Raw genomic sequence first — 24,609 nt, 5'->3', positions numbered from 1 at the left:
GGATCATTTTCCCAGGGGCTCCCTGCCAGGAAGCTTCGTGGGGCTGTTCTATTCAGCTCTGCCTGGATATATTTGGTCCTGCTGGTGTGAGACCAGGGACAAAGGGATGGGGATAAAAAAAAACAAAACAAAACAAAAAAAACACCCTAAACTAAACTGCAGGGCCCTGGGGTGAGTGGTGTTCTAAAAGAATGAGGGTGTCACCTGCATCCTGACTTGTTATCGGAAATCCCAGGATGGGGACAAAATGAGTTTCTTCGCAGAGGTAGAATGATGTCCAGAGCTTTTTAAAAGCCAAGGACAGCATCCAGAATGAGTATTGAGACACCCTTTGAGGCCTCGCCTCACAGGTTTAGCTTGAAGATACTAAGTAAATACTTTGCGAATTCATGACTTCTTAAGAATCCTTCTCAAAAGTTTTTTTCATGCTTGGAGTAGACAATGAACATTAAAAATAGCCCGCTTCCTGGGAATGGTCACAGTCTGTCTTAAACATTAATAACTTTGTGGGCTTTTTCAGGAACCATTAAATAGATTAAGAATCATCCACTAAAACCATAGAGAACAAGGCAATGTTCCCAGTATAATACTCTAAGGAACAAATTCTAATGTAATATGTTTTCATGCTTTAGGGTGTAAAGGAGAATAGGATTTGGAAACACATTTCTAACCAATATTTTAAAACTGTTTCAATGTGAGTATGCTAAGTGTGCCTTACATAAGAAAGAGCTAGTATAAAGTCACAATTTTCAGGATACATGATGTTTAAAATGGAAGTATCCTTTCAAGATGTCTGCAGTGAAGAGATTATATGGTTTTCAAATACAGAGGTGACGGTTTTGTTCTGGAAAATTCTACAAGTCTATGAGACAAATTAGACCATCTCATGAGCATACAAAGAAGAGTATTCCTTTCTGCCAGGAGTAGTTCCAAACAGAATAAGACAATTACTTGCCAGAAAGCCCCAGGGTGACCAGGTCTCCTGCTACAGGAGGATTTGCACACCTCCGTTTTCAGTGTGATTTCAGAACTTGGCAGATTCTGAAACAGCTGTGGCAAACAGCAATTGCCATAGCTACAGGGCAGTTAAGGTAAAGGTTAACTAATGTGAACATATGTCACCATTTTGGTAAAATACCAGTTCTTGATTTTCAGTAAAGGTGGTGCATGAGTAGCCATACTGTCCTCATACTTCTTATGGCTGGAGTCTGTCAATTACTCCTCACGTGATCTACAGAGAGAGCCTGGGTCAGAGCTGGGCACTCACTGAGTGGTAGGGTGTTGAAGAAGGGAAAGATACCTGAGAATTGTAGTTTCAACAGGGAAAAGTGTGTGTGTGTGTGTGTGTGTGTGTGTGTGTGTGTGTGTGTGTGTGTGTTTTCTTGTAAATTAATACCTTTGGCCAAAAAAAGTCCCAGGCTAATCCAGAAAGGCAATATTTTTTTTCTTTGAAGCTATAAGCTATTGTGATAACGACCGATTGGATAAAACAGAACTGACATGAGTATTATTTAAAAACTCCCTCCTTTAGAGCATATGAAAATCAAGCATTATGATTTATTTACCTTGCATGACCCTCATGCACACCTGCTTAATGTGCTGATCTGTCGGTGCTCTCCCCTGCGGCAGGGAAGGAAAAGGCAGTTACACACGGAACCATAGACTGGGCTCTGTCACCGGGTAAACGGACAGACGTGGCAGGAACAGGTCCGGGACTAACAACAGGACAACTGCCCACACTGCCCAGGAGCGGGTGTCCGGGCTAGCCAGGCGGCCCCGACCCCTCGTGCTGTGGGATGGAGTCCCCACAGAGAAAGGGTGGACACTGCCGGCCACTCACCGGAGGGCCCTCGATGCCAGGCAGGCCGGTGGCGCCCTGTTCTCCCTGCACGCCTCGGGGTCCCGGTGGTCCTTTTGGTCCCTCCACTCCGGGAAGCCCCCGACCGCCTTCAGGCCCCCTCAGGCCAGGCTCCCCGGGGTTACCCACCTAGAACAAAGACACAGGGTGACACCAGGACTAAATACAAGTCTGCTTAGGGTTCATACAATATTAATATTCAAACTTGGAGGTTTACTACATTCTGTTCATTCCGAGGTGAAAATTTCTCAACATAGACACATAGTGCCACACTACTCACCAATCTCTTTGAATTCCAGTTCAAGCGAACTTTTAAAGAATCTTTCCTTTTTGCATAGTTATCATTTCAAATTGGTAATTGAAATAATGCATCTTTAAAACCACATTCTTAATACTTTAAGCCACTTCCGAAGAGCAAGTTAGCTGTTAATAAGGCTTGTTAACTTTTTCTTTCCACAAAAAGGCCACCGAGTTCTTACATGTTACTTTGTATATCACCAATACAGAAAGCATAAAACAAAGATATCTCTAAGAACAGAAGGCATTCAGCTTTTATAAGATTCTTTGGAGAATTTGAAGATGCCAGATATATCCAGCAATTATAAAATACTAACATGAACTAAATCAATACATGTAAAACATCACATTTACAACATTGCATTTAAAATAATTTAAGTATTGAAAAGTTAAAAATCTAAATATTGACAAAGTTAGAAATAAACTGTTTCCTTAGCACAAAAGCATAATCACATTAGATTTTTGTTTTCTGGAAGCAGACCACTGAAAGCATTTAATGGAGTCCTCGAGTGCAATAACTGCTTTAGAAAGAGACTGAATAAATTCACTTTTTGTTAAACTACCTCGGGTAGAATGTGTGGTGCAGTAGTTACAATGTGCTGTTGTTTATAGAATAAGAATGAGAAGATAAAAGAACAGGAGGCAGCAAGGGATGCTAAAGTTCAAGATACGAATGTTCATAAAGCAACTTAATCCTGCTTCCTTTTCATATGAAACATTTCTCTAGAAAAAGCTCTTTGAAACACTCAAATGTCTCAAACCGAATTGAGGGGGCCATGAAGCAATGCTTTCACCAGACACATCTAAAGAAAGCTCAGCAAGTGTGCTTTTTCCAATCTCTCTTTATGCAAAAAAAAAAAAAAAATTATATTCATCTAAGTCAACCTGTCAAAATTGCTCCCAGGAAGAAATTACGGCTTAAAAGACTTCCCGAAAGGCAGTGTCAACAGGGAGAGCGAAGGATGTGCAATGGGAGGCTGGGGGGTTGTCAGGTGACTGGCGTGCAGAACTGTAACAGCTTCTGAAGGAACCCCGAGGAGAAGACAAAGTGAATGCAGAAATGCATTAGCGAACTGGCAGAAAACAAAGGAGACCGAATCAGTGCAGTTTCTGCCGACAATGCTAAAATATTGCTGGAATAAGAGACAAGAAATTTTTGATGAGGCGCCAAGACATGATAAGGACCCTGGATCTCTGGGGGGAAATTCCTTGGGTGAGGAGAGGTATTCTAAAGTAGAAACAGCCTTCACCTGCTATCAAGTTTGTCTACGCTGAAATCACTGAGGACAGCAACAGTCTTCCTGTTAGTAACTATTTCCCCTGATTCGGGAACAGTGCACTTTAATTTCATCAGTATCACCTGGGTCACGTTGGAGAAGACGAGAGTGGGAAGGGAGGTGAGGAATCAAGAGCTAATTCCTAGTATTACATCCAAATTTAAATGAAATGATCACTGCATTGTTCATTTTTCTTTTATGGCTTGAACATTAGCAATTATTGCTACACTATGAAATAGCATCTTTATTACCAAATTCTAAGATGGTTTCTCGTTTACATGTTCTCAATCCCAAACCATTTCCGTCTAAGAGTCTTAGGCAGAAAGATGTTACTTGAAGCTTGAGACTGTCCCATGGTGTTTAGAGGCAGTATGTAAACAGCTAAGTCAATACAACTTAGTCATAATTTCCCCCTCGGTGGTGTGTAAAGAGCCCAGGGCTGGGCTTTGTGACCAGGTCTGGGGGAGTCTTCCCAGAGAAAGTGGGGCTGAATGCATAGGCGGAGGCAGCTGTTTTAAGGAAAGAAACAGAAGGCAGCAGGCTAGGCGAACAGCACAAGGCATCAGACAGCGCGCCGTGTAAGAACTGCAAGCAGATGCAGTTCCAGACATGGAGGAGAGGAGAGGAGACAGGCAAGGCAGACACTGTCAGAAGCTGTGCACACCTTGCTAAGAATCTGATTTTACTCCATGAAATGTTATTCCTGAAGGATTTTAAGCAGAGCAGGGATAGTGTGTTCTATCTTCTCTGTCTAGATGTCCATGGCTGCCACAGGATCATATGTTGGACAGGGACGAAGAGGAGTGGGGGAGATTCTTGAAACAGGAAGGACTTGGCGACTAGCTGGCAACTGGTGGTTAGTGACATCTGAGATTGAGATCTGAGCTTCATCTTTTCTCCTTACACTGAATTTTTTTTTTCCCTCTCCCTTCCTCTCTGAAATCAATCTATAAAAATAAAAGCGCAATATGCTAATTAGGCCGGATAGCCAAACAATCTTCCGGACGTCCTTCTGGACAACCTTCAGGACGAAGCCAGGGCTGTGAGCCCTCAGGCAAGCTGCAAGGGCCAAGAGCCTTGCAAGAATTTCATGCATCTGGCCTCTAGTAAAAAAACATTTTTAAATGGCTTTATTGAGGTATAATTCACATTCGCTCATTTTATGTGCACAATTTGACGACTTTTAGTAAATTTAAGGAGTTGTGAAACGGTTACCATAATCTAATTTGGACCATTTACATCACCCTGAAAAGATTTCTCAGGCCTGAGTGCAGACCATTGGCTGCCCTGTCCTTACACTGAATTTTTATTGCCCTGGTGCTGTGGTCGGCAAACCGCGGCTCGCAAGCCACAAGCGGCTCTTTGGCCCTTTGAGTGTGGCTCTTCCACAAAATACCGCGTGCAGCACACAGTGCGATTGAAACTTCGTGGCCCATGCGCATAAGTCAGTATTTTGTGGAAGAGCCACACTCAAGGGCCAAAGAGCAGCATGTGGCTCGCGAGCCACGGTTTGCCGAGCCGCAGTTTGCCGACCACTGCCCTAGTGTATTCCTTTCAAATTACACATCATCCCAGGGTTGCCACTAATCGGTTCTATAATTCTGAATTCATCTAATCTCTAAGGACATTAGTTTAGTTTCTATAAAATGATGAATTAAACAAGATAATCATTTTCCAGCTCTAATAATTCTCTATTACATTTTCTTATGCATTATGCCTCTATCTTACTTCCCCAAATAGAATACACTGGAGATTAAGAAAATTACTGAAATATTTGCCAACAAATTGTACAACTGCCAACAAAACTCAATTATACTCTCATCACCGTGAAGCACAAGTCAGTTCTTTAAACATGGCCCATTTGGGGAAGAAATTACCATGTAATATATTCATTGAGCCACTTGCAATATGAAAAAAAAAAGTCCTTTAGAATAGTTAGTTCAATAGGCAGATCTATTTGCTCTGTTGTTTTGTTCTTTGAATTAATCCACTACTTAACGAATACATTTAGACATTCATTTCCTTGAAGATAAGTCCATTAAGAATTGAATTTACAGAATGATTTCATAAAGCAAAACATGGCATTTTCTTCAGCATTATTGATATTTTTATATTTTATACCATTACTGTTCATTATACTTACAGTTCCCTTTGGGCCAGGTAATCCTATATCTCCCTAAATCAATAAAACAAAATTATATTAGAACAATGTATTCGCAAAGATATTATGCTGCCGAAATCTACAGAAAACCGTGAACAGAGATGAATCCTGACACCACAGAAAGCCATTAGACTCAAAAGTTGGATTCTACTCCCAGTTTTGCTACTTAACTTTGCAACCCTGTGTGAGCCAGATAATCTCCCAAACTTGGCTCACTTATCTGTTAAGTAACAGGGTTGAATCAGAGCTATCCAAGGCTCCGTCCAGATCTAAAATGCAAGGCGGTGAGAATTAAAAAGTTAAAAGATATTAAACTAGCATTCTGTTATAAAACCTAATAGTCATTTAAACCTGATTACTTTGTTTTTCAAACTCTAACAATATTTTAAAATGTATCCCAAAAGTCTATCAAGCCAAAAATGCATATTTTAGGCAAAAAAAAAAAAACCTTAAAAATCATCTCCCACCACCAAGTCTAGATATGAATGCAACTCAAGTTTTAGCACATCAGTTCATCTCCACTACCAAACAGATGATTTAAAACATCCTCTTAGTACATAAAATGAACAATTTTAACAGAAAACTAAAACAGAAACAATTATTTGTGGAACTTGTTTGTTAGGAAGCTTTGCCTAATTCAGATGTTACATTTATACTAACTCTGAATCCTTAAAATCTGAATAAAAACATTACCAGAATTTTTTCCTGCATTAAAAGCTCTCCAAAACTAATTGATGAGGAATCCATCACCCCCACCCCAAGGACCAAACATTTTAGCTTCCACACTAGATCATGCTAGACATCGTCAAAACTGTAAGGATGAGCCAAGGGATCTAGCTGTCCTGGCAAAAACAATTACTTGTGCTTGTCTTCCTGTGGATTTAGCCGCAGGTGAAGATGGAGGTCACCTCTTTGGAGGGTTTTAGAGTGCAGAGAATGCCCATGGTCACACTTGTGAGCCACAGCTTTCTAACTATACTAAAACTTTAATGTTGTTGTTTTTTTCATGAAAGGCAATATTCACAGACTTTCTATAGCCACATAAGAATCCCGGCCAGCGTGGCTCAGCACTTGAGGGTCAACCTAAGAACCAGGAAGTCACGGTTCGATTCCCGGTCAGGGCATGTGCCCAGGTTATGGGCTTGATCCCGAGTGTGGAGCGTGCAGGAGGCAGCCAATCAATTATTCTCTCTCATCATTGATGCTTCTATCTCTCTCCCTCTCCCTTCTTCTCTGAAATCAATTAGATATAGATAGATATAGATATAGATATAGATATAGATAGATATAGATATAGATATCTCCTGAATCTCTATGTAAACCCACAGGAGAGTTCAGCATGTCTAAGGGAACGGGAACACTTTGTTCTCCAAAGGTTTAAGGTTCGGTCTATCACCATCTAGGTGTTTCCCCTCTGCCTTACTTGATCTTGGCTGTAATCTTAGAAAGTCATTTGTTACAACGTATAAGAAACATCTTCACTTTTCAAGAAGACAAAAAAGATAAGATGGGCAGAGAAAAGGAAAAATGTATGTTGTAATACAGTTTGAAATCAGTAAGTCTCCATCATTAACCAGAAAAAAAAAATGTCTTACAAGTTCACCCCTTTCTCCTGCTTCACCTTCTTCACCAGAGGCACCCTAAAAATTAAGTCACATTTGAAATTTAAAAGTCACATTTGAAAATTCTTAGCCCCCCGGCTCAGTGAACATTGATGAGCATTCATAAATGGCCACACTGCTTCCAGGGTCATGCAGAAATACAAAATGCTCTCAGTGGCTTTCCAGTCTAGCTGTCAGTGGCCAAGCCAGATCAGAAAATGGCCTAGCCTGGCCAGAGTGGCTCAGTTGTTTGAGTGTCATCCTATGCACCAAAAGGTTGCTAGTTGGATTCCCAGTCAGGGCACATACCTAGGTTGGGGGTTTAATACCCTGATAGGGCATGTACGGAAGACAACTGATTGATCTTGCTCTCTCACACTGATCGATTCTCTCTCTCTCTCTCTCCCCCTCCCTCTCTCTCTCTTTCTGTCTCCCTCCCTGCCTCCCCCTTCCTCTCTCTAAGCATGTCCTTGGGTAAAGATTAAAAATTAGTTAATTAGTTAATGAATTAATTTAATTTAATGGCCTAGACAGGTGGGCACTGAAAATATTGAGGGGAGCATTTTGTAAAGTATATGATTGTCTACCCACTATGCTGTACACCTAAAACTAACACAAAATAATATTGAATGTAAACTGTAATTGAAAAATAAAATTTATAAGAATCCATATGTGAGAATAAAACAAAAAGAAAGTGGCCTAGAGAAAAGACAGAAGGTGAGGCCAAGTTTCTGCTAAAATTAAGGGTTACTGAGTGTATTCAGCAATCTTATAATTAGGTAATCTTTGACAAAGGGCTCTTACAGTACGAAAAGATCTCCAGAGAAAGGACTGGTTCTAATTCATATGCATAGTTTATTTGCTAATTCCTTGACACAGAGAAACTTAAAACATTATGACGTGGCTATGAATAAACCATCAGAATAAACCAATTCGGTGAAGGAGAGAGGCAGGGCCACTTTTTTCAAAGGAAGGAGATTGTGTAGCCCTGGAGGCAGAACCATCATTAGCTCCAGCTTATTAAAACAGTGAATAAGGCTACAGGCCAAACTAAACTCTGGGTTTCACTCACGGTGAAACACATTGAGAAAAACTACTGGCCTCCAACGTTTTAATTACACCCATAAACCAGCGGGTGCCCCCTGCTGGTCGAGCATAGTCATGCACATTCAACCCTGCATTTTATATCATTCAAATAGGACCTACCTGTTCACCCTTTGGACCAGGTTCACCAACTACACCCTGTAATGCATAAAATATAATACTTTTTCAGTATTTTAAGATTTTTATCTATATAATTTGAAATGAATCAACCCCCCTTTATTGGGCTAGTGGATAAGCACAAAAACAAATATTGTGAAAGAAAACATCTCCCTCTCTCACCACTTAACAAGAGTCATGTAAGACCTAGAGAAACACACAACTGTCCTACCCAGGGCATTGGGGCAACGTGGGGCATTCTTTGATCCCATTTATGTACAACTTGACTAGTAAGAATGTAAATTCAGAACTAAATAGAGAGCATGATTACAACAGAAATTTTTACTTTCCTCCTTTTTTCCCCCCTCCTGATAAATTATCATATTAATAGGTTTTTTTGGCTTCTTAATCTCAACTACCTTTCAAATACCTTTCTTGATAGCTCTCTGTGATAAATTCTAGAAAATTTAGAACTTTCTAAAAGCAAAGCCAAAAGCAAGACTGGTTTCTCGGCATAGTAGGAATCCCTTCCAAATAAGGGACCTTTTGGACGACTAGAAAGCTTACCCTGTCACCTTTCATTCCAGGAAGTCCGGGGGGGCCAGGCAAGCCAGGGAGGCCAGGGCTGCCAGGAGAACCCTGAAAAGCAAACACCATGTCCCCAGATCACTGTTACTGCAACACGGAAAGCACACAGGCCCTGAGTGTGTTGACGCCTGTCTAAAATTAATGAGCTGTGTGGTTTCATTCTCTTCCTCACATTTGCCCCTCTCCCACATTCGCGGGAGAAGAGAGACCAGCTCCCCCACCCCCTCTGTCCCACCTCTGAGCTCCTCATTCCCCAGTTTGCACTCCTTTCCAACAGTGGGCTCTTTGAGTCTAGCCCTGCCAGGGCACTGCTCCTCTTGCTGTGTAAACAAGCACAGCTGGAGGAGGAAAAGGCCGCATTCAGCACAGTTCTCTTCCATTCCAAGAACAACCAGGGGCCAAACGTAGCAACTGATGTCTCTCCCGGTTTTAAAATGTATGCTTCCAACCACACTGATTAAAATGCCCTCGGAGGGTATTTCAAATCTAGTTTGAAATTACCCATTTACTTTTTTCACATCTTCACATAACAATGAAAATCAAGAAAGGATGGTTAAATTGCCCTTTGTAAATCGTTTTTCTCTCCTTGCTTAGTTTTTGAAATGCATCGTGTTTTGTACGAAGCAAATGAACTGCTGGAGGCTGAAAACATGACTTACCAGTTTACCTGGCAGGCCTGGGGGTCCCATGGGTCCTACCTCTCCTCGGCTGCCCTGGAAAAGCACAAGGAGATTGTCTGCTGGATCGCTCGCCAACATTCAAATGCTTAATTACCACGCCGATAAGACAATATCCTACCAAGGGTTCTGTTTAAATATGTCATTAAAGTATTCACATCTTCGACTGAAGGCAGACACCTTTGTATAAAATGCCTCCGCCTCCTCAGTGTTCATCCCTCTCGAATGTCATCAATGCTGTTCATTGTGCGTACAGACCATTAGAAATAACTGATACATCTACGTGAAATGCACTCAGTCATTTTCAGCATCTAAATCACCACCTAACTTACACTACGGTTCTTGATATTCATATTTTATCCCCTCATTTAGATGATGTGTTCCTGAGATGTAGGTACTTTACTTTTGAATTCCACACAATGCCTAAAACTCAGAGTAAACAGTCCATTTTAAAGCAATATCTGGCAAATGACCTTGAACCTAAAAAGAGTGAAAAAGAGACAAAGACAGAAAAGTTTGCCTTTAAATTACTATTGCAACTTTGAAAAGACATAGATCGTAGAAATTTATAGTTTCTGGAATTGAAAATTCTTTGCTCTACTCATGTCTGAAATGTGTCTTAAAAGATTAAACACTTTGAAAAGTACAATTTATAATGAAGATACACCAAAAGCAGCACACTAATTTCATTTTCTGAGCCAATTTAGATTTTTATTTGAAACATTAAGAACTTTGAGGAGACACAGGAACGCTTCCATTTCTTTCCCTGAGAACTTCATACAGTTTTATGCAGTCTGGTAAAAGCTTGTTTTATTTCTAAGCATGTTCAACTAAGCTGAACACTGAGGTTATTAGATAAATAATCAATGGACAGTGTTTTAAAAATGAAAGTTTGTTTTCCTTTAAAATGGCATGACAATTTCATATTAATGTTTAATATTTGTAAATGCTTCTGATAAGATTATCCCGATCTGACCCATATGCTATTCATTCATCTATAAGTTGAACAAGGTGTCAGGATCCATAAACCTACTGAATTTTCAATTTCTATAAAGGAGTTAAGAAATATTTGCCAAATTACAGGTTTCTAGCTATGAGGTATTATTTTGTGGCAGCAATTTCATATGACTTATAGGTGATTTAAATGAAATCCTCTTAAATACTTTCCAAAATTTTTTCTTTTCTTTAATCCTTACCCAAGGATAAAATCAATCTTTTTATTGATTTGGGGGGGGGGAGATATATATATATATATAGAGAGAGAGAGAGAGAGAGAGAGAGAGACAGACAGACAGACAGACAGACAGACATCAATTAGTTGCCTCTGTATGCGCCCCTACCATGGATCAAACCCACAACCTAGATATGTGCCCTGACCAGGAATTGAACCCAGCACCTTTTGGTGTACAGGATGACACTCCAACCAATTTAGCCATCCTGCCAGGGCAAATACTTTCCAAACCTTTTATATAAGCAACCTGACTAGTGTATGAGTTTGGATAACACATTGGTCCTTAGCCATGTAAGAAGCTTGGAAGCCAGAAACAGTGCCTATGATATAAGTCTAAACGAAAACCAGTCACTGTGATAGATTCTTCTATTCATCTATAAATAGAAAATTAGGTTCCAGCCATTAATTTGGCCCTGCACTTCAAAGTTTAAGACAGATTTTCTTCAGTATATCTGCTCTTTTGGCATTTTCAAATAATTTCTGAACTGCATCATGATATCCTAAATGTCATTGGGCTAACATGACTTTAATTCACAGGACAATTAGTAGTCATTGGTGGGGAAATAATTAATCATATCAGAAGGGGAGAACTCAGGTCTTGACACAACCTCAAGCATTCACTTCTAAATAAATGAGCCATTATGCCATCTTACCCAAAATAAAGATGATGAATATAATACCTTTTTTCTCTTTCACAATGAAAGGGCTAAATCAAAATAAAGGATTGTATAACCTTTCATTTATTTTTGGAGAGATTAATTATCTTTCCAATCAAAGACAAGGATTTTCTCTGCTGGAATCTTACTTTCTCTATCTTTGGTGAGCTCTTATTAGTCAGTTCATAAATATTTTCAACCACTGGCAGGCCCTTAGTAATACATATGAGTGGCTCAGAACCCTAGTGTAGACAGCCTGCTCTGCTGAACTTGTGTACACATGAAAGCCCAACACACTTAGGACCAGGGTAAGGATCAGTGAGATTATGGGCATTTACTCCTCTGTTACTGCACATATATAGCATATGGTTCCTCTTTTGTATTTCACTTCCATCCTAAAAATCTTTGGCCATTCTAAACATACTTATTTCTATGCAAATCATCTCACTGTGGGGAAAAAAGTAGTGATTGTTTTTACAACAATGACCAAACAGCTACAAACAAAGTGTTAGGGCAAGATTTTCTAATGGCCATTCTTAACATTTCTAGGTATTCCAAAAACATGCATGATCTTTCTCCAAGTTCTGGAATTTAACCTGTAACTAAGATGAACATGAATAATCAAGATATACACAGTAATCTCTAAAAAGATAGAGTAAACTAAACACATTCTGCAGAGAGCAATTAACCTTGACCTGGCAACCACAAGTGTGCTAAATAAATGCTAAATCTCCTACATTTCAACAGCTGTGATGATAAACACATTCTCAGATGAGGCTGAGGGAGGCTGGTAGGGAAATGGTTATTCTGCCCAGCAGCTAATTTCTACACACCCCATGACAGTAAGAGTTATAACCTTTTTTATAAGAAAATTGAAGAAATCAGGAGGGAAAAAGCAAAATCCTACCATTAAAAATGTAAGCACCATAATAAAAGGCTATAATTTACTCTTGAATGTTCTGTGCCACCACATCCTAGTATATCTCTGACATGTTCAGACACATCAGCCAGTTCATCCCTCCTTAAGAAGCCAAGCAAGGCTGTAAAAGAAAAGACTCAGACCCTCAATCAGTGATTCCTGATTTTGGCTCTGCATCAGAATCCGGAGGGCTTTTTAGAAATGTATTTCACTGGATATCTTCCACCAGCTCCTCTCCCCATTCCCCCTCATATTCCACCCTTCTCCCCCAGATTCTGATCCTGTAGGCTTGGGGTAAGACTTAAGAATCTGTTTGGGCTTACATTGTGTTTGTCTGCCTTTACAAGGCTTTACTTAGACTTTTGATAAATGATCACTTACAAAAGTTCTATAAATACTAGAATTTGTTAAATATGTCTTGCACCACTGGAATCTGGCAAGCTAACTTCCAATAACAACCATCCTGTGGAGCCTTGATTGAGCAGGGAGGCATTTGAGGGTAGAAGTGAGGTGTGGACATTGCCAGGCCTGAAGTCGGGCTCCCCGGCATCAGCTAACGCCCGGCACACAGCGCAATCTCTTTGTGCCTGGGTTTCCTCATCTAGAAAGTGGGGATTAAAAGCAGTACCTATCTGCGAGGATTGAGTAGATGCATGAAGCACTTAGAACAGTGTCTGGCTCATAGGAAGTTTACAGAAGTGTTACTATTTTTATCCATGTTTTTATCCAAAGACTAAAAAAACAGTCAAGCCCTAACCAGTTTGGCTCAGTGGATAGAGCGTCGGCCTGTGGACTGAAGGGTCCCAAGTTCAATTCCAGTCAAGGGCATGTACTTTGGTTGTGGGCACATCCCCAGTAGGGAGTGTGCAGGAGACAGCTGATCGATGTTTCTCTCTCATCAATGTTTCTAACTCTCTATCCCTCTCCTTTCCTCTCTGTAAAAAATCAATAAAATATATTTTTTTAAAAAAAAGTCAAATTGTTTTTTAATTGCGTGTTTGATTACATGTATTTTGCCTTTCAACTCTCCCATGTTTCTTTAAAAGCACAAGTTGTGCTTGGACAAAACGAGTCTCTGGTCCTCATTTCTCGAGTTTCTGTTAAGATCATGGATTAGTAGGAGGGCACTTTCTTTAGAAGCAAGCACAGAAGATCCTCACTTAACATCATCAATAGGTTCTGCAATTTTAGGTGAAGCAATGTATAATAAAAGGATATTTACAATAGGCTAATTGATATGAACAAGAGTTAAGTTCCTACGGCATCTCATCAATGTTATGAGGAAATGATGTTGAATAAACTGATGTTATTTGAAGACTCGCTATAGTGGAAGCTACTCAGAAATACTCGTTTCAATAAATACAGAAAAATAATTCTATTTGGAAGTCTCCCTTTTAAAAAAATGCAACTACTAGACTTTTAAAATAATGCAGAAAAATACTTGCATTGTCATAATTATTTTACCCCCCCCCCCAAAAAAAATGGATTTTAATTTCATTGTACTCTAGACTGTGATGGTGATTGTATTTGCCTGATTACCCAAAATGCTAACTAGCTGAAGGATAAACATTATCCTTAGTACCTTGCCAATTTTAGAAATGGAATATATAAATTACTATACTAAGTGCTTCTCTTTGGCAAAAAGAATGCTGATTAAGCCAGAAGACCAATTATAATTTCCATCAATTGTTTCTTTTACATACCATTTACATATTAACTTCAAAAAAATCTCATTTCCCATTAGTCCTACCACAATAATAATTTTTAGGTTTGCCACTATGATATTTTTAAATCTATTCAATTTCACAAAATTATATAGTTTCTGTTTTTCTCTGGTATAGGTTTAAATATCCCCTCATGCACAGAGGTAGATAAAAATCTGTCTAAACTATAACTGTCACCGTTGTTTCATAAATTATTGACAGGGGTAACCTTCCGGGGCCTGGGTAGGATAGGAAGACAGCTGAAATCACTCAACAACATACCCTATGGGGACCTCTGTGCTTGAGACTGTTGATAATAGGGTAGGGTGGCACTTTAAGAAACATAATTCACCTAAGAAAGAAGAACAAAGTAGGAGGAATCTCAATACCAGATATCAAGATGTATTACAAAGCCACTGTTCTCAAAACTGCCTGGTACTTGCACAAAAACAGACATATAGACCAATGGAATACAATAGAGAACCCAGAAATCAACCCAAACCACTATGCTCTGTTAATATTTGGCAAAGGAGGCATGAACATACAATGGGATCAAAACAGTCTCTTCAATAAATGGTGTTGGGAAAATTGGACAGATACATGCAAAAAAATGAAACTAGACCACTAACTTACACCATACACAAAAATAAACTCAAAATGGATAACGGACTTAAACATAAGATGGGAAACCATAAGAATCTTAGAGGAATCCACAGGCAGCAAAATTTCAGACATATGCCAAAGCAATATCTTCACTGATACAGCTCCTAGGGCAGTGATGGCGAACCTATAACACACGTGTCAGAGATGACACGCAAACTCATTTTTTTGGTTTATTTTTCTTTGTTAAATGGCATTTAAATATAAAAAATAAATATCAAAAATGTCTTTGTTTTACTATGGTTGCAAATATCAAAAAATTTCTATATGTGACACAGCACCAAAGTTAAGTTAGGGTTTTTCAAAATGCTGACACGCCGAGCTCAAAAGGTTCGCCATCACTGTCCTAGGGCAATAGAAACTAAAGAGAAAATAAAAAAAATGGGACTATCTATAATAATAAAAGTGTAATATGCTAATTAGACTGGACATCCTTCTGAATGACCTTTCGGATGAAGCCGATGCCGGAGGGAAGCCGGTTGGGGGGGGGGAGTTGGGGGGGTTGGAGGAAGGCCTACTTTTGCACAAATTTCATGAATCAGGCCTTTAGTATCAAAATAAAAAGCTTCTGCACGGCAAAAGAAACCATCAACTAAACAACAAGAAAGCCCACTGCATGGGAGAACATATTTGCCAATGTTACCACCATTAAGGGTAACTCATACAACTTAACAAAAGGAAGATAAACAACCCAATCAAAAAATGGGCAACAGACCTAAATAGATACTTTTCAAAAGAGGACATACAGAAAGCCAAGAGACATATGAAAACTTGCTCAAAGACCTAAATAGATACTTTTCAAAAGAGGACATACAGAAAGCCAAGAGACATATGAAAACTTGCTCAAAGTCACTAATCATCCAAGAGATGCAAATCAAAACGACAATGCGGTACCATCTCACACCTGTCAGACTGGCTATCATCAACAAATCTACAAATGACAAGTGCTGGCAAGAATGTGGAGAAAAAGGAACCATAGTGCACTGCTGGTGGGAATGCAGACTGGTGCAGCCACTGTGGAGAACAGTATGGAGTTTCCTCAAAAAACTAAAAATGGAACTCCCATTTAACCCAGTGATCCCACTTCTAGGAATATATCCCAAGAAACTAGAAACACCAATCAGAAAGGATATATGCACCCCTATGTTCATAGCAGCATAATTCACCATAGCTAAGATTTGGAAACAGCCTAAGTGCCCATCAGCAGATGAGTGGATTAAAAAAATGGTGGTACATCTACACAATGGAATACTATGCTGCGGTAAAAAAGAAGGAATTCTTACCATTAGCAACAGCGTGGATGGAACTGGAGAGCATTATGCTAAGTGATATAAGTTAATCAGAGAAAGATAAATATTACATGATCTCACTCATTTGTGGAATATAATGAAAAACATAAACTGATGAACAAAAACAGATCCTGAGACAGAGAAGCATCAATCAGACCTCAGAGGGAAGGCAGGGGAGGGTGGGGGTAAAGGGGAGAGGTCAACCAAAGGACTTGTATGCATGCATATAGGCCTAACCAATGGACACAGACACCAGGGTGGTGAGGGCATGAGCAGAGGGGGGAAATGGGGGGATAAGGACACTTATGTAATACCTTAATCAATAAAGAAAAAAAAGAAACATGATTCAGGCTTCCCCAGGAGTATATAATCTTCAGAAAACTGGAAGGAGACCAGCATGGCACTCCTCCCATTAAGAACCCTGAGAATCATGAGATCAGAACTGGCCCTGGCTCGTTCCGAGAGGCCTGGAAGCGGGAAAGGGACCAGGAACCGCATCATGGTAGGACCAAACCAGAGGCCCCAACCATTTGCCTGCTCCAAACCAGGAGCCACCCAGACCCAGTTATAAACCAAGTGACGTGCCATGGTGAGAGCCAGAAGCTTGGTCCAAGTGGTAAAGATATATGCTCACATATAACCACAGGAGATGCCAAAAAACCTCAATATCTTTTGCTGTTGTATTGGCAAAAGCTAATGGAACAATGATGGGGAAACGGGGGAATACCACTTAATTTCAAAGACAGGTTCCAATGAGCTCTGATCCATTAGCAGAGCACATTAGAAATGGGTTTTCATTCCTTCTACTGAGCTTCTCGGTGTGAGATTTGCAAGAAAGACTGACCCGACTTGTGAGGACTAGTTGAAAATGTGTGAACTTGTCTATGAAACTGAATTTAATGATGTAAAATGAAAGAACAAATGTATCTTTCAGCAAGAAGATTCGGTGTAGAAGCTCTGCTCCAGAACTGGAATATTTATAACCTCTCATGACACTCCTGAAAAATTTATAGCAGGTGAGAAGTCAATTATTGCATAAGCAGCATAGCAAGATTTATGATACCTCCAATTTGGCTCTTTTCAAAAATATTTACTACTTTATGGCAGACTCTGAGTACAGAGATGTAAGATACAGAAGGTGGGTCAGATGTGTCCCTGCCTTCCGGCAGTTTCCACAGCGTGGGGTGGAAATGGCCAAGGGTGACGGGGTTCAGGATAAGGAGAGGTCACTTCTCTCTGGGGGACAGGAAACAATCAGAGATCATCTCATTGTGGAATTCACATTTCAGTTACACCTCAGGAGGCACATGGGAAGTTGAGCCAGAGAAATGGAGAAGAAAGGTGTAACAGAAGAAAGCAGGCAGGGTGGTGAAGTGCAGAGAGTACAGGGCAATTAGCATGGACTTGAGCACAGGCTCTGAGCAAGGCAGAAATGCAAGTAAAACCCAGGCATAAGCAGATGGTTTAGGCTGTTGTACTTTCTGTTACTTTCAGGGGAGATGAATTAATGACTTTTAAGTTAAGGGATGATGGAAACTGCGCTTTGGGAAGACCATCAGCTGTGTGGTGCGTGCAGACTTGGAGTGCTGCCATTCCCCGGGCCTTCAGAATTGTGTTTGGCATTTTTGTTTATTCCATGACTGTGGGGACACTACTGGAATTGTACGGTGGAGTTCAGAGATGCAGACACCCTGCAATGTGCAAGAGTCCTGGAGAACCAAGACCCATCCCAGCCATAATACCAAGTACCCTGTTGGGAGACACTGGGAGACGAAGACTGGAGTTGAGAAGGCCAACCAGGAGACGACGGAAATAATCCCACCAGCAGGGAATGATCTGAGCCAGGGTGGAAAAGGAGGGCTAAGAAAGGAAGAGTGGAATATAAGAGAGCTCGGAAAAGGAGGCAGTAGAAGCAAAAGGTCCTACTGACATAGGAAATGTGAAGACGAATACCAAAGCTTTGAGCCTCAGTGACAGGAACAATTTGGACTCACAGAAACTCAAAAATCAAACCTTAAACCTTGCACAGGCATAATTTCCTCTGGGGATCTGCCGCTCCTCACACGAGAATATTAAACACACACACCACCTTGCCGCCTCCTGCAGTTCTGCCTCTCATTCCTTGCTTTATACATCCCGTGGCACTTTAATGGTGATGGGCCAGGCCCTCTCTCCCTGTATCAGTTTTTGTGTCAGTGCATGGTGCTGGCACACAGCAGATGCTCCTCGATACAGTTTTCCGTTCTACCAAGTGAAAACTAGACATAATAGTCAATATTCTCAAAGTTCTAGTGCCCTCTCCCACACTGTTAAGTCTTTCCAAACCAGTCACATAGCATATTCATCGCTGTGGAAGTGTGACCTCGCTGTAACTTCATTGCTTTGACAGTCTAATAGAAGTATTTTAACTAGAAATTCACAGGCTCCGAGCAAGAGAGAAGGAAAGGATAAGCAAGGAGTGAGACAGAGAGAGCAAGGAGCACAGTGAGGAGCAGGAGCTGGTTTCTGCGGCTGCAGAGGAACTTATGGAAACCACCTGGTAGAGGTCAGTTGACAGGTATCTGTGAGAAGGGAGAGCACTCCCATGTCACAAGACTCCCGGAATATTTCACTTTCCTAAAGCATGAAAATCCTAATTCATCATGCTCAAGAAATGCTTTAACAGAAATAAGTAACAATGATTGAAAATGTTTCTGTTTTCCCAATTAGGGTTCTTTTTCTTGCCCATCAGGCTTTCAAAAAAAAGAACTTAGAACACGGGTGGGCAACCCCTGGCATGTGTGCCAAACATGGCACGCCAGTAACTTTTGCTGGCACGCAAAACCCTCTCTTATAATCTTCCGTTTACAATTTTTTTCTTAATATCGGCTTTTTTATTTTTCAGATAAATTCAGTGTAGGTGCATCTTAGATAAATAAATAATTTTACGTAACAAGTTATCTTAAAGACCATAGACATGGATTGACTAGAGAGGGGAAGAGCAATTTCTATGCCTCTGCCTTAACTCTCCCTGCCTTCCTAGATCCGACCAGTGTTTTTATTTCATCCACATACGCTTGTGAATCTTTGTTCTCAGTGATGAATTTTGTTAAGTCTCGTAATAGGAGTAGCCTGATGGTTGAAAGTAGTAGCTCGTGCATATCTCTGAAGGTCACGAAATATAAACTTGATATAAAATCTCTATCATCAGTGATGCAGAAGCAAAAGTCCCACTGATAATATCAAACGGAGTCATAAAGTTTTCTGTCAGACTTATCAGTGTACATGTATACATTAAATATAAATGTATTTTTTATCATCATATACTGTGTTTTTGTCGCTCAAATGAATTTTATTATTTCTTCAAGGTTCTTCACATACATACACCTTAAGAGATATCAAGTAGGCGTAACATGTTCTCAAAAAATTAGGGTTGGCACACAGAAGAATTTTGAGTCAGAGATTTTGCTGGTTTTGGCATGCACTCACAAAAAGTTTGCCCACCCCGACTTAGAAGGTCAGAGAGAATTTTTTAAAGTTAAATTGAAGTGCATAATGTTTAATTTCCTAATCAGTTTCTCTCTGAGGGTTAAATTGTGTCTATTGAGAATATATACATTGCTATATTTGCTGCAACATAGGTATTTGCAAACTCACACTGAAAGAAGTCTGCCAGTTTCTCAAAAGATTAAACAGAGTGACCACATGACCCAGCAATTCTAATCCTAGTTATGTACTCAAGAGAAATGAAAAAAATATCTAAACAAAAACTTGTAGAAAAATATTCATAGCAGCATTATTCGTAATGGCCAAAAAGTGGAACTAACCCAAATGTCCATCAATGAATGAATGGATGAATAAAATTTGGTATAGCCATACAATTGAATAATACTTAACAATAAAAATGAAGTATTGATACATTGTGCAACATAGATGAGCTTAAAAACATGCAAAATGAGAGAAGCCAATCATTTAAAAACCCACATATTGCATAATTCTATTTATATGAAATTTCCAGAACAGGCAAATCTTTAGAGGTAGAAACTAGATTAGCAATTGCCTAGGGCTGAGAGGATTAGGGGGAAAATTGAATGACTACAAGTGAATACAGTTTCTTTTTTGGGGGGTGATAAAAATGTCTTGAAATTTACTGTGACAATGGCTGCACAATTCTATAAGTATACTAAAAATAAAGTATACGCTTTAACTGGGTGAATTATATAGTATATGAATTCTCTCTTGATTTAGTTTTTTATCACCCTAAAATATTTCCTTAACATGAGATGAGAGCAGAAAAGGTTGTCATGCTTTTTATAAATAGTTCCTTTTTGTTTCCACTTTCTCAAAACACAAGCACATTGTAATTCTGAATAGCTTTCCCATTTCATTGTCCATATAAACTAGTACATGCTCAAACATCAGGAGGCATTGGTGGGTGGATGGATGGATGGATGGATGGATGGATGGATGGATGGATGGATGAATGAATGAATGAATGAATGAGTGAATGAATGAGGGCCCAGCAAAGCCCTGAGAAGGCACTTTGGGAGGGTCTTAAGGAAGGAATACTCACAGGGAGCCCCCGGGGTCCTCGGGGTCCCACCTCTCCTGGCGGCCCCTGTTGGCCCTGTTATGAGGAAAGCAGGTAGAGAAAAAGTTAACATTCCTCAATCCTTTGTTTAGTGATTACAACAGGTTATAATGTGTGGGAAGAACTTATGGCATCTTACCGGTTTGCCTGAATTCCCCAATTGGCCAGGTTTCCCTGGAGCACCTGTGTTGCCCTAAAGGTAAAATGCAGCATAATTCAGACAGTAAGTAAGCATAATCACCCATCTGTCTCACCCAGTCCGGGTATGTCTTACACTTCAACAGCATTAATTTCTCGGTTTTACATTGAGAACGTGGGAGGTGTACAGTCTCCTTCTTGGTGGATACATCACAGCTCTTTAGATGCAGGATAGTGTTTTGTTATTCCCAGAAGTATAGGAAAGGTGTCAAAAATGTCCCAAAAAAATGAAGTTCAAGTGTCAGATGTCTTTAGCCTGACAAGAATATGAGAGCATTTTTCTTTATTTACTGTATTAACTATATGTCTTTCCTCTACCATTTTCACCTCCAGTATTCCTTTTTGAGCCCTTTACCTGACAATGACATTTGAATAATTATAAACACTTATGTCAACATGAGGAAATATGAGAGAATGTGCTGTTGAGAACTCTCCCAGCAAGCTCTAAGGAAGGCACAGTTCTGGGGACGCCATCTCCCCATCCATCTCTCACCATCCGTTTTCAAGGCACATCTCTGGTCAGCACACTGTGGACCAATATGATTGGAGGGCTGTAGCTATGTGATCTAATAGTATCCAATTTCTACATTATTCACATTTTATCTATTTTTTCTTTCACCTATTAAAAAATAATACGTGAATATAAGCACTAGTTGATCAGTATGTGAACAAGACGCCTAACACCTTTTCAGTGTAAGCTTAACCATCATAATAATATTCTCTGGTATAATTTGTATGGCTTAATAATGTATTCCTTTTGTTACTTGTGTAAAACTTTCACTAGTGTAAAACTTTCTGTAGCAAAAGATGACACTGTCAAGAAGGCAATCTGTTCAGCAACACTTTGTCAAAGTATTCTCTCTGCAGCTGGCAAAGAGATTAGCATTTGAAGACTGAAAGCTTTTTAAATTTCTCCTTACAGTCAAATATAAAATAAAAGGCAGGTTGTAAATATTAAAAATTATAACTAAATGTATTACTAAAATAAAGAAGTTTTTTTAAAAAATAAAATAAAAAAGCATTAATTTAAAAGGCTCGCTCTTTTACCTTTTCACCCGCAGTACCCTTTGCACCAGGAATTCCAGGCACACCCTAAAAGAATGCAGGCAGAACATAGTTTTAATCACCTTATCTGAGAATCGGTGGCGTGCCAAGCCTACTGCACACTGCCCAGGGACCGAGGGAATCATGACAACCTCGAAGATTTCGCACGAGGAAGATTCTCCTAGTTCTCCAACTCTGAACAATTTAGAAGGTATGACTTTACTGTATCTGGCTTGTTAAGTCTGAACACCCATAAAGCAAAGCCTACCTCTACACTAGTTATTTTTAACTTCCATTTTGTCAAGGGGAACTCTTATCAGCATGATTTCATGTACAGAATAACAAGACAAAGACTGATCGAAAAAAAGTTAAGCTTAAGTTAAAAAAAGAATGGCAGGAGAATGCTGGGTCTAATTAAGATTTGATACTATTGGGAGTCCTAATATTTATTCTCTGATTATTTTTAAAGTGTCAGAAAATAAGTTCGAGGCCAGTCCTCGATATTACCAACTATCCCTTATTAACTTGAAACATTTGTTTCCAAAGAGCCAAGAATACACCTGGTATAATCCACATGAAATTCTAGCCACATTAATGCAGGGAAACAATTTGAATCATTCAAAATAGCACATACTCAGAAATGATATCTTATGTCTCACATTGTTCTTGAGCTTACCCTCAACTGTCTTATAGCTCAACACTACTAACAAAAACTTCAGAACTGGTTAAAAGTAGGAAAAAGTAATAGATCTAGAGACAGAAAAGCATCGATCAGATGCTCAAACCTCAGAGGGAAGGCAGGGGAGGGTGGGGCCAAGGGGGAGAGATCCACCAAAGGACTTGTATGCATGCATATAAGCCTAACCAATGGTACAGACACCGGGGGCGGGGGGGGCATGAGTGGGGGGGCTGGGGGGGACAATGGAGGGATAAGGACACAGTTGTAATACCTTAATCAATACAGGAAAGAAAAGAAAAAAGTAGGAGAAAGTATATGATCCTGGCCCACAGCTCAGGGTTAGGAAAAAGATACAGGGAAGATTGAACTAAAGAGGAATATAAAATGTAAAATTAAAGCTTAGTATATTATTAGAAAAAGAACTAGCTACTCAGAGAAAAAGTACAAAAATGTAAATATAAAAAAGGTAAATTAAAGCATCGTATCTTCCCCAGGACTTAGCAATTTACTTAATATGTTTCTCCCCAAAATTCATATCTATACATGCGACTCAATATATGTATGTAAACCAATAAGCATTTAAAGAACTAAATACTCACAGGTAACCCCTGCAGTCCTGCATCACCAGGAGGCCCAGGTTTCCCCGGTTCACCCTGGGGAGGGAAAAAAAGTTTTCATTGCATCTTTGAAGTGTCCGAACTGCTGTATTACTTTTAAGAAAAGGAAGGACTCAGAGTAAAAGGATTATTCCAACAGCTGACCTTACATGCATTTTTATAATGTTACCCAATAAGGGGCAGAGGTTGTTGTGGGATAAGACTTAGGATACAAATTCAATCAAAATATACAATTTCCTTCAGCCTACTTTCCTCAATGGGACAATTTTACTGAGTTTCTGAAACCAAGCAAATAAGCATCCTATTCTAATAACCATTTTGAATTGACACTTGATTATAAAATTAAAAGGAGGAAAGAAGTCAAAACCACCTAAATAACCTCCCAGTAATGGAGTAATGGAAATGCTATGCTTGGTTGGCCAGGGCAGAGATGGCCCTATTCACTCTTGGACTAAATCACACAGCTACCTTTGTTCCGGGCATTCCAGGGATCCCGTCACGGCCATCCACACCTGGCAAGCCCTAACGACACACAAAGAAACACACTGTCTCTTAGAAACACATTCTCCTTCCCTTCATTATTTTCTAAAGTTTTATTCTGAGTTAATAATCACTTTGAAAAATGTGCTCGATGACTACTGCTTAAGACATACCGTGTCTCCTTTGGACCCAGGGAGGCCAGGAATTCCTCTAGAACCTTGAGGCCCCTGCAGGGCAAAAGGGAAAGGGCAGACAAGTCATGCTCAATTATCACAATACTTAGGACATGTCAAAGAGGGGAGCATGGTCAGCAGATGACACTGGAAATCACGCTGCCTGTCGTGATGAACACTCATTTGAACTCACTCTGTCTCCCTTGGGACCTGCTTCTCCTGGAGGCCCTCGCTGTCCTTGATCACCCTGTAAGAAAATAAAATATTGTTACTCTAAGCAAAAGTTACTTACCGATAGACTTCTGAAATTATAAGATACCATCCACCTTACCTCTTTCATCCCAATGGCTTTGCTCTATTATGGATGCGTAGCTCGAGAAATCTTTTTATAAAAATTGTCTTTAAAAAATGATTTTCCATTGGGAGCATCGAGACTTACTTATCTTTTACTTTTATTTTAAATGCATATGCTTCTTTGCTCTTTGCATGTACAGGTAAAATAAAATTAAGGTCCATACTGCAAGTAACTTTGACATTTGTAACTATGTGTACATATCAGCTACTCCCATTGATTATCCTGGTGGGTTAAGGTTTGGATTAGTTGCCAACCTTTCTCCCTATTATTTAATTCCCCAGTTAATAATAATGGTTTATGTAGAAATTACCAAGCTCCTGTTGATGTAGGGTATAGGTGGCAACAGATGGAGGATGTGTCTTCCTAAAATACAGCT

At 39.7% G+C, this 24,609-nt stretch overlaps 1 protein-coding gene across 1 annotated transcript in view; it reads right to left on the bottom strand.

Annotated features, from left to right (window-relative positions):
• The window catches only part of COL9A1 (collagen type IX alpha 1 chain), a 98,529-nt gene that overhangs the window by 17,261 nt on the left and 56,659 nt on the right, over positions 1-24,609 (bottom strand). Inside the window, exons 22-35 of the mRNA XM_059701271.1 lie at positions 24,072-24,125; positions 23,879-23,932; positions 23,694-23,747; positions 23,208-23,261; positions 21,933-21,977; positions 20,827-20,880; positions 20,670-20,723; positions 9,642-9,695; positions 8,962-9,033; positions 8,401-8,436; positions 7,189-7,233; positions 5,576-5,608; positions 1,841-1,987; positions 1,566-1,620 (exon numbers count right to left, since the gene is read on the bottom strand). Coding sequence (XP_059557254.1) covers positions 1,566-1,620; positions 1,841-1,987; positions 5,576-5,608; positions 7,189-7,233; positions 8,401-8,436; positions 8,962-9,033; positions 9,642-9,695; positions 20,670-20,723; positions 20,827-20,880; positions 21,933-21,977; positions 23,208-23,261; positions 23,694-23,747; positions 23,879-23,932; positions 24,072-24,125 — 811 coding nt within the window. The remainder of the gene's footprint in view (positions 1-1,565; positions 1,621-1,840; positions 1,988-5,575; positions 5,609-7,188; positions 7,234-8,400; positions 8,437-8,961; positions 9,034-9,641; positions 9,696-20,669; positions 20,724-20,826; positions 20,881-21,932; positions 21,978-23,207; positions 23,262-23,693; positions 23,748-23,878; positions 23,933-24,071; positions 24,126-24,609) is intronic.

This window comes from Myotis daubentonii, chromosome 6 (assembly GCF_963259705.1).
Source record: "Myotis daubentonii chromosome 6, mMyoDau2.1, whole genome shotgun sequence".
In the NCBI taxonomy this organism is placed as follows: Eukaryota; Metazoa; Chordata; class Mammalia; order Chiroptera; family Vespertilionidae; genus Myotis; species Myotis daubentonii.
Note: the sequence above shows the minus strand (reverse complement) of the source record. Positions and strands in the feature narration are given on the sequence as shown.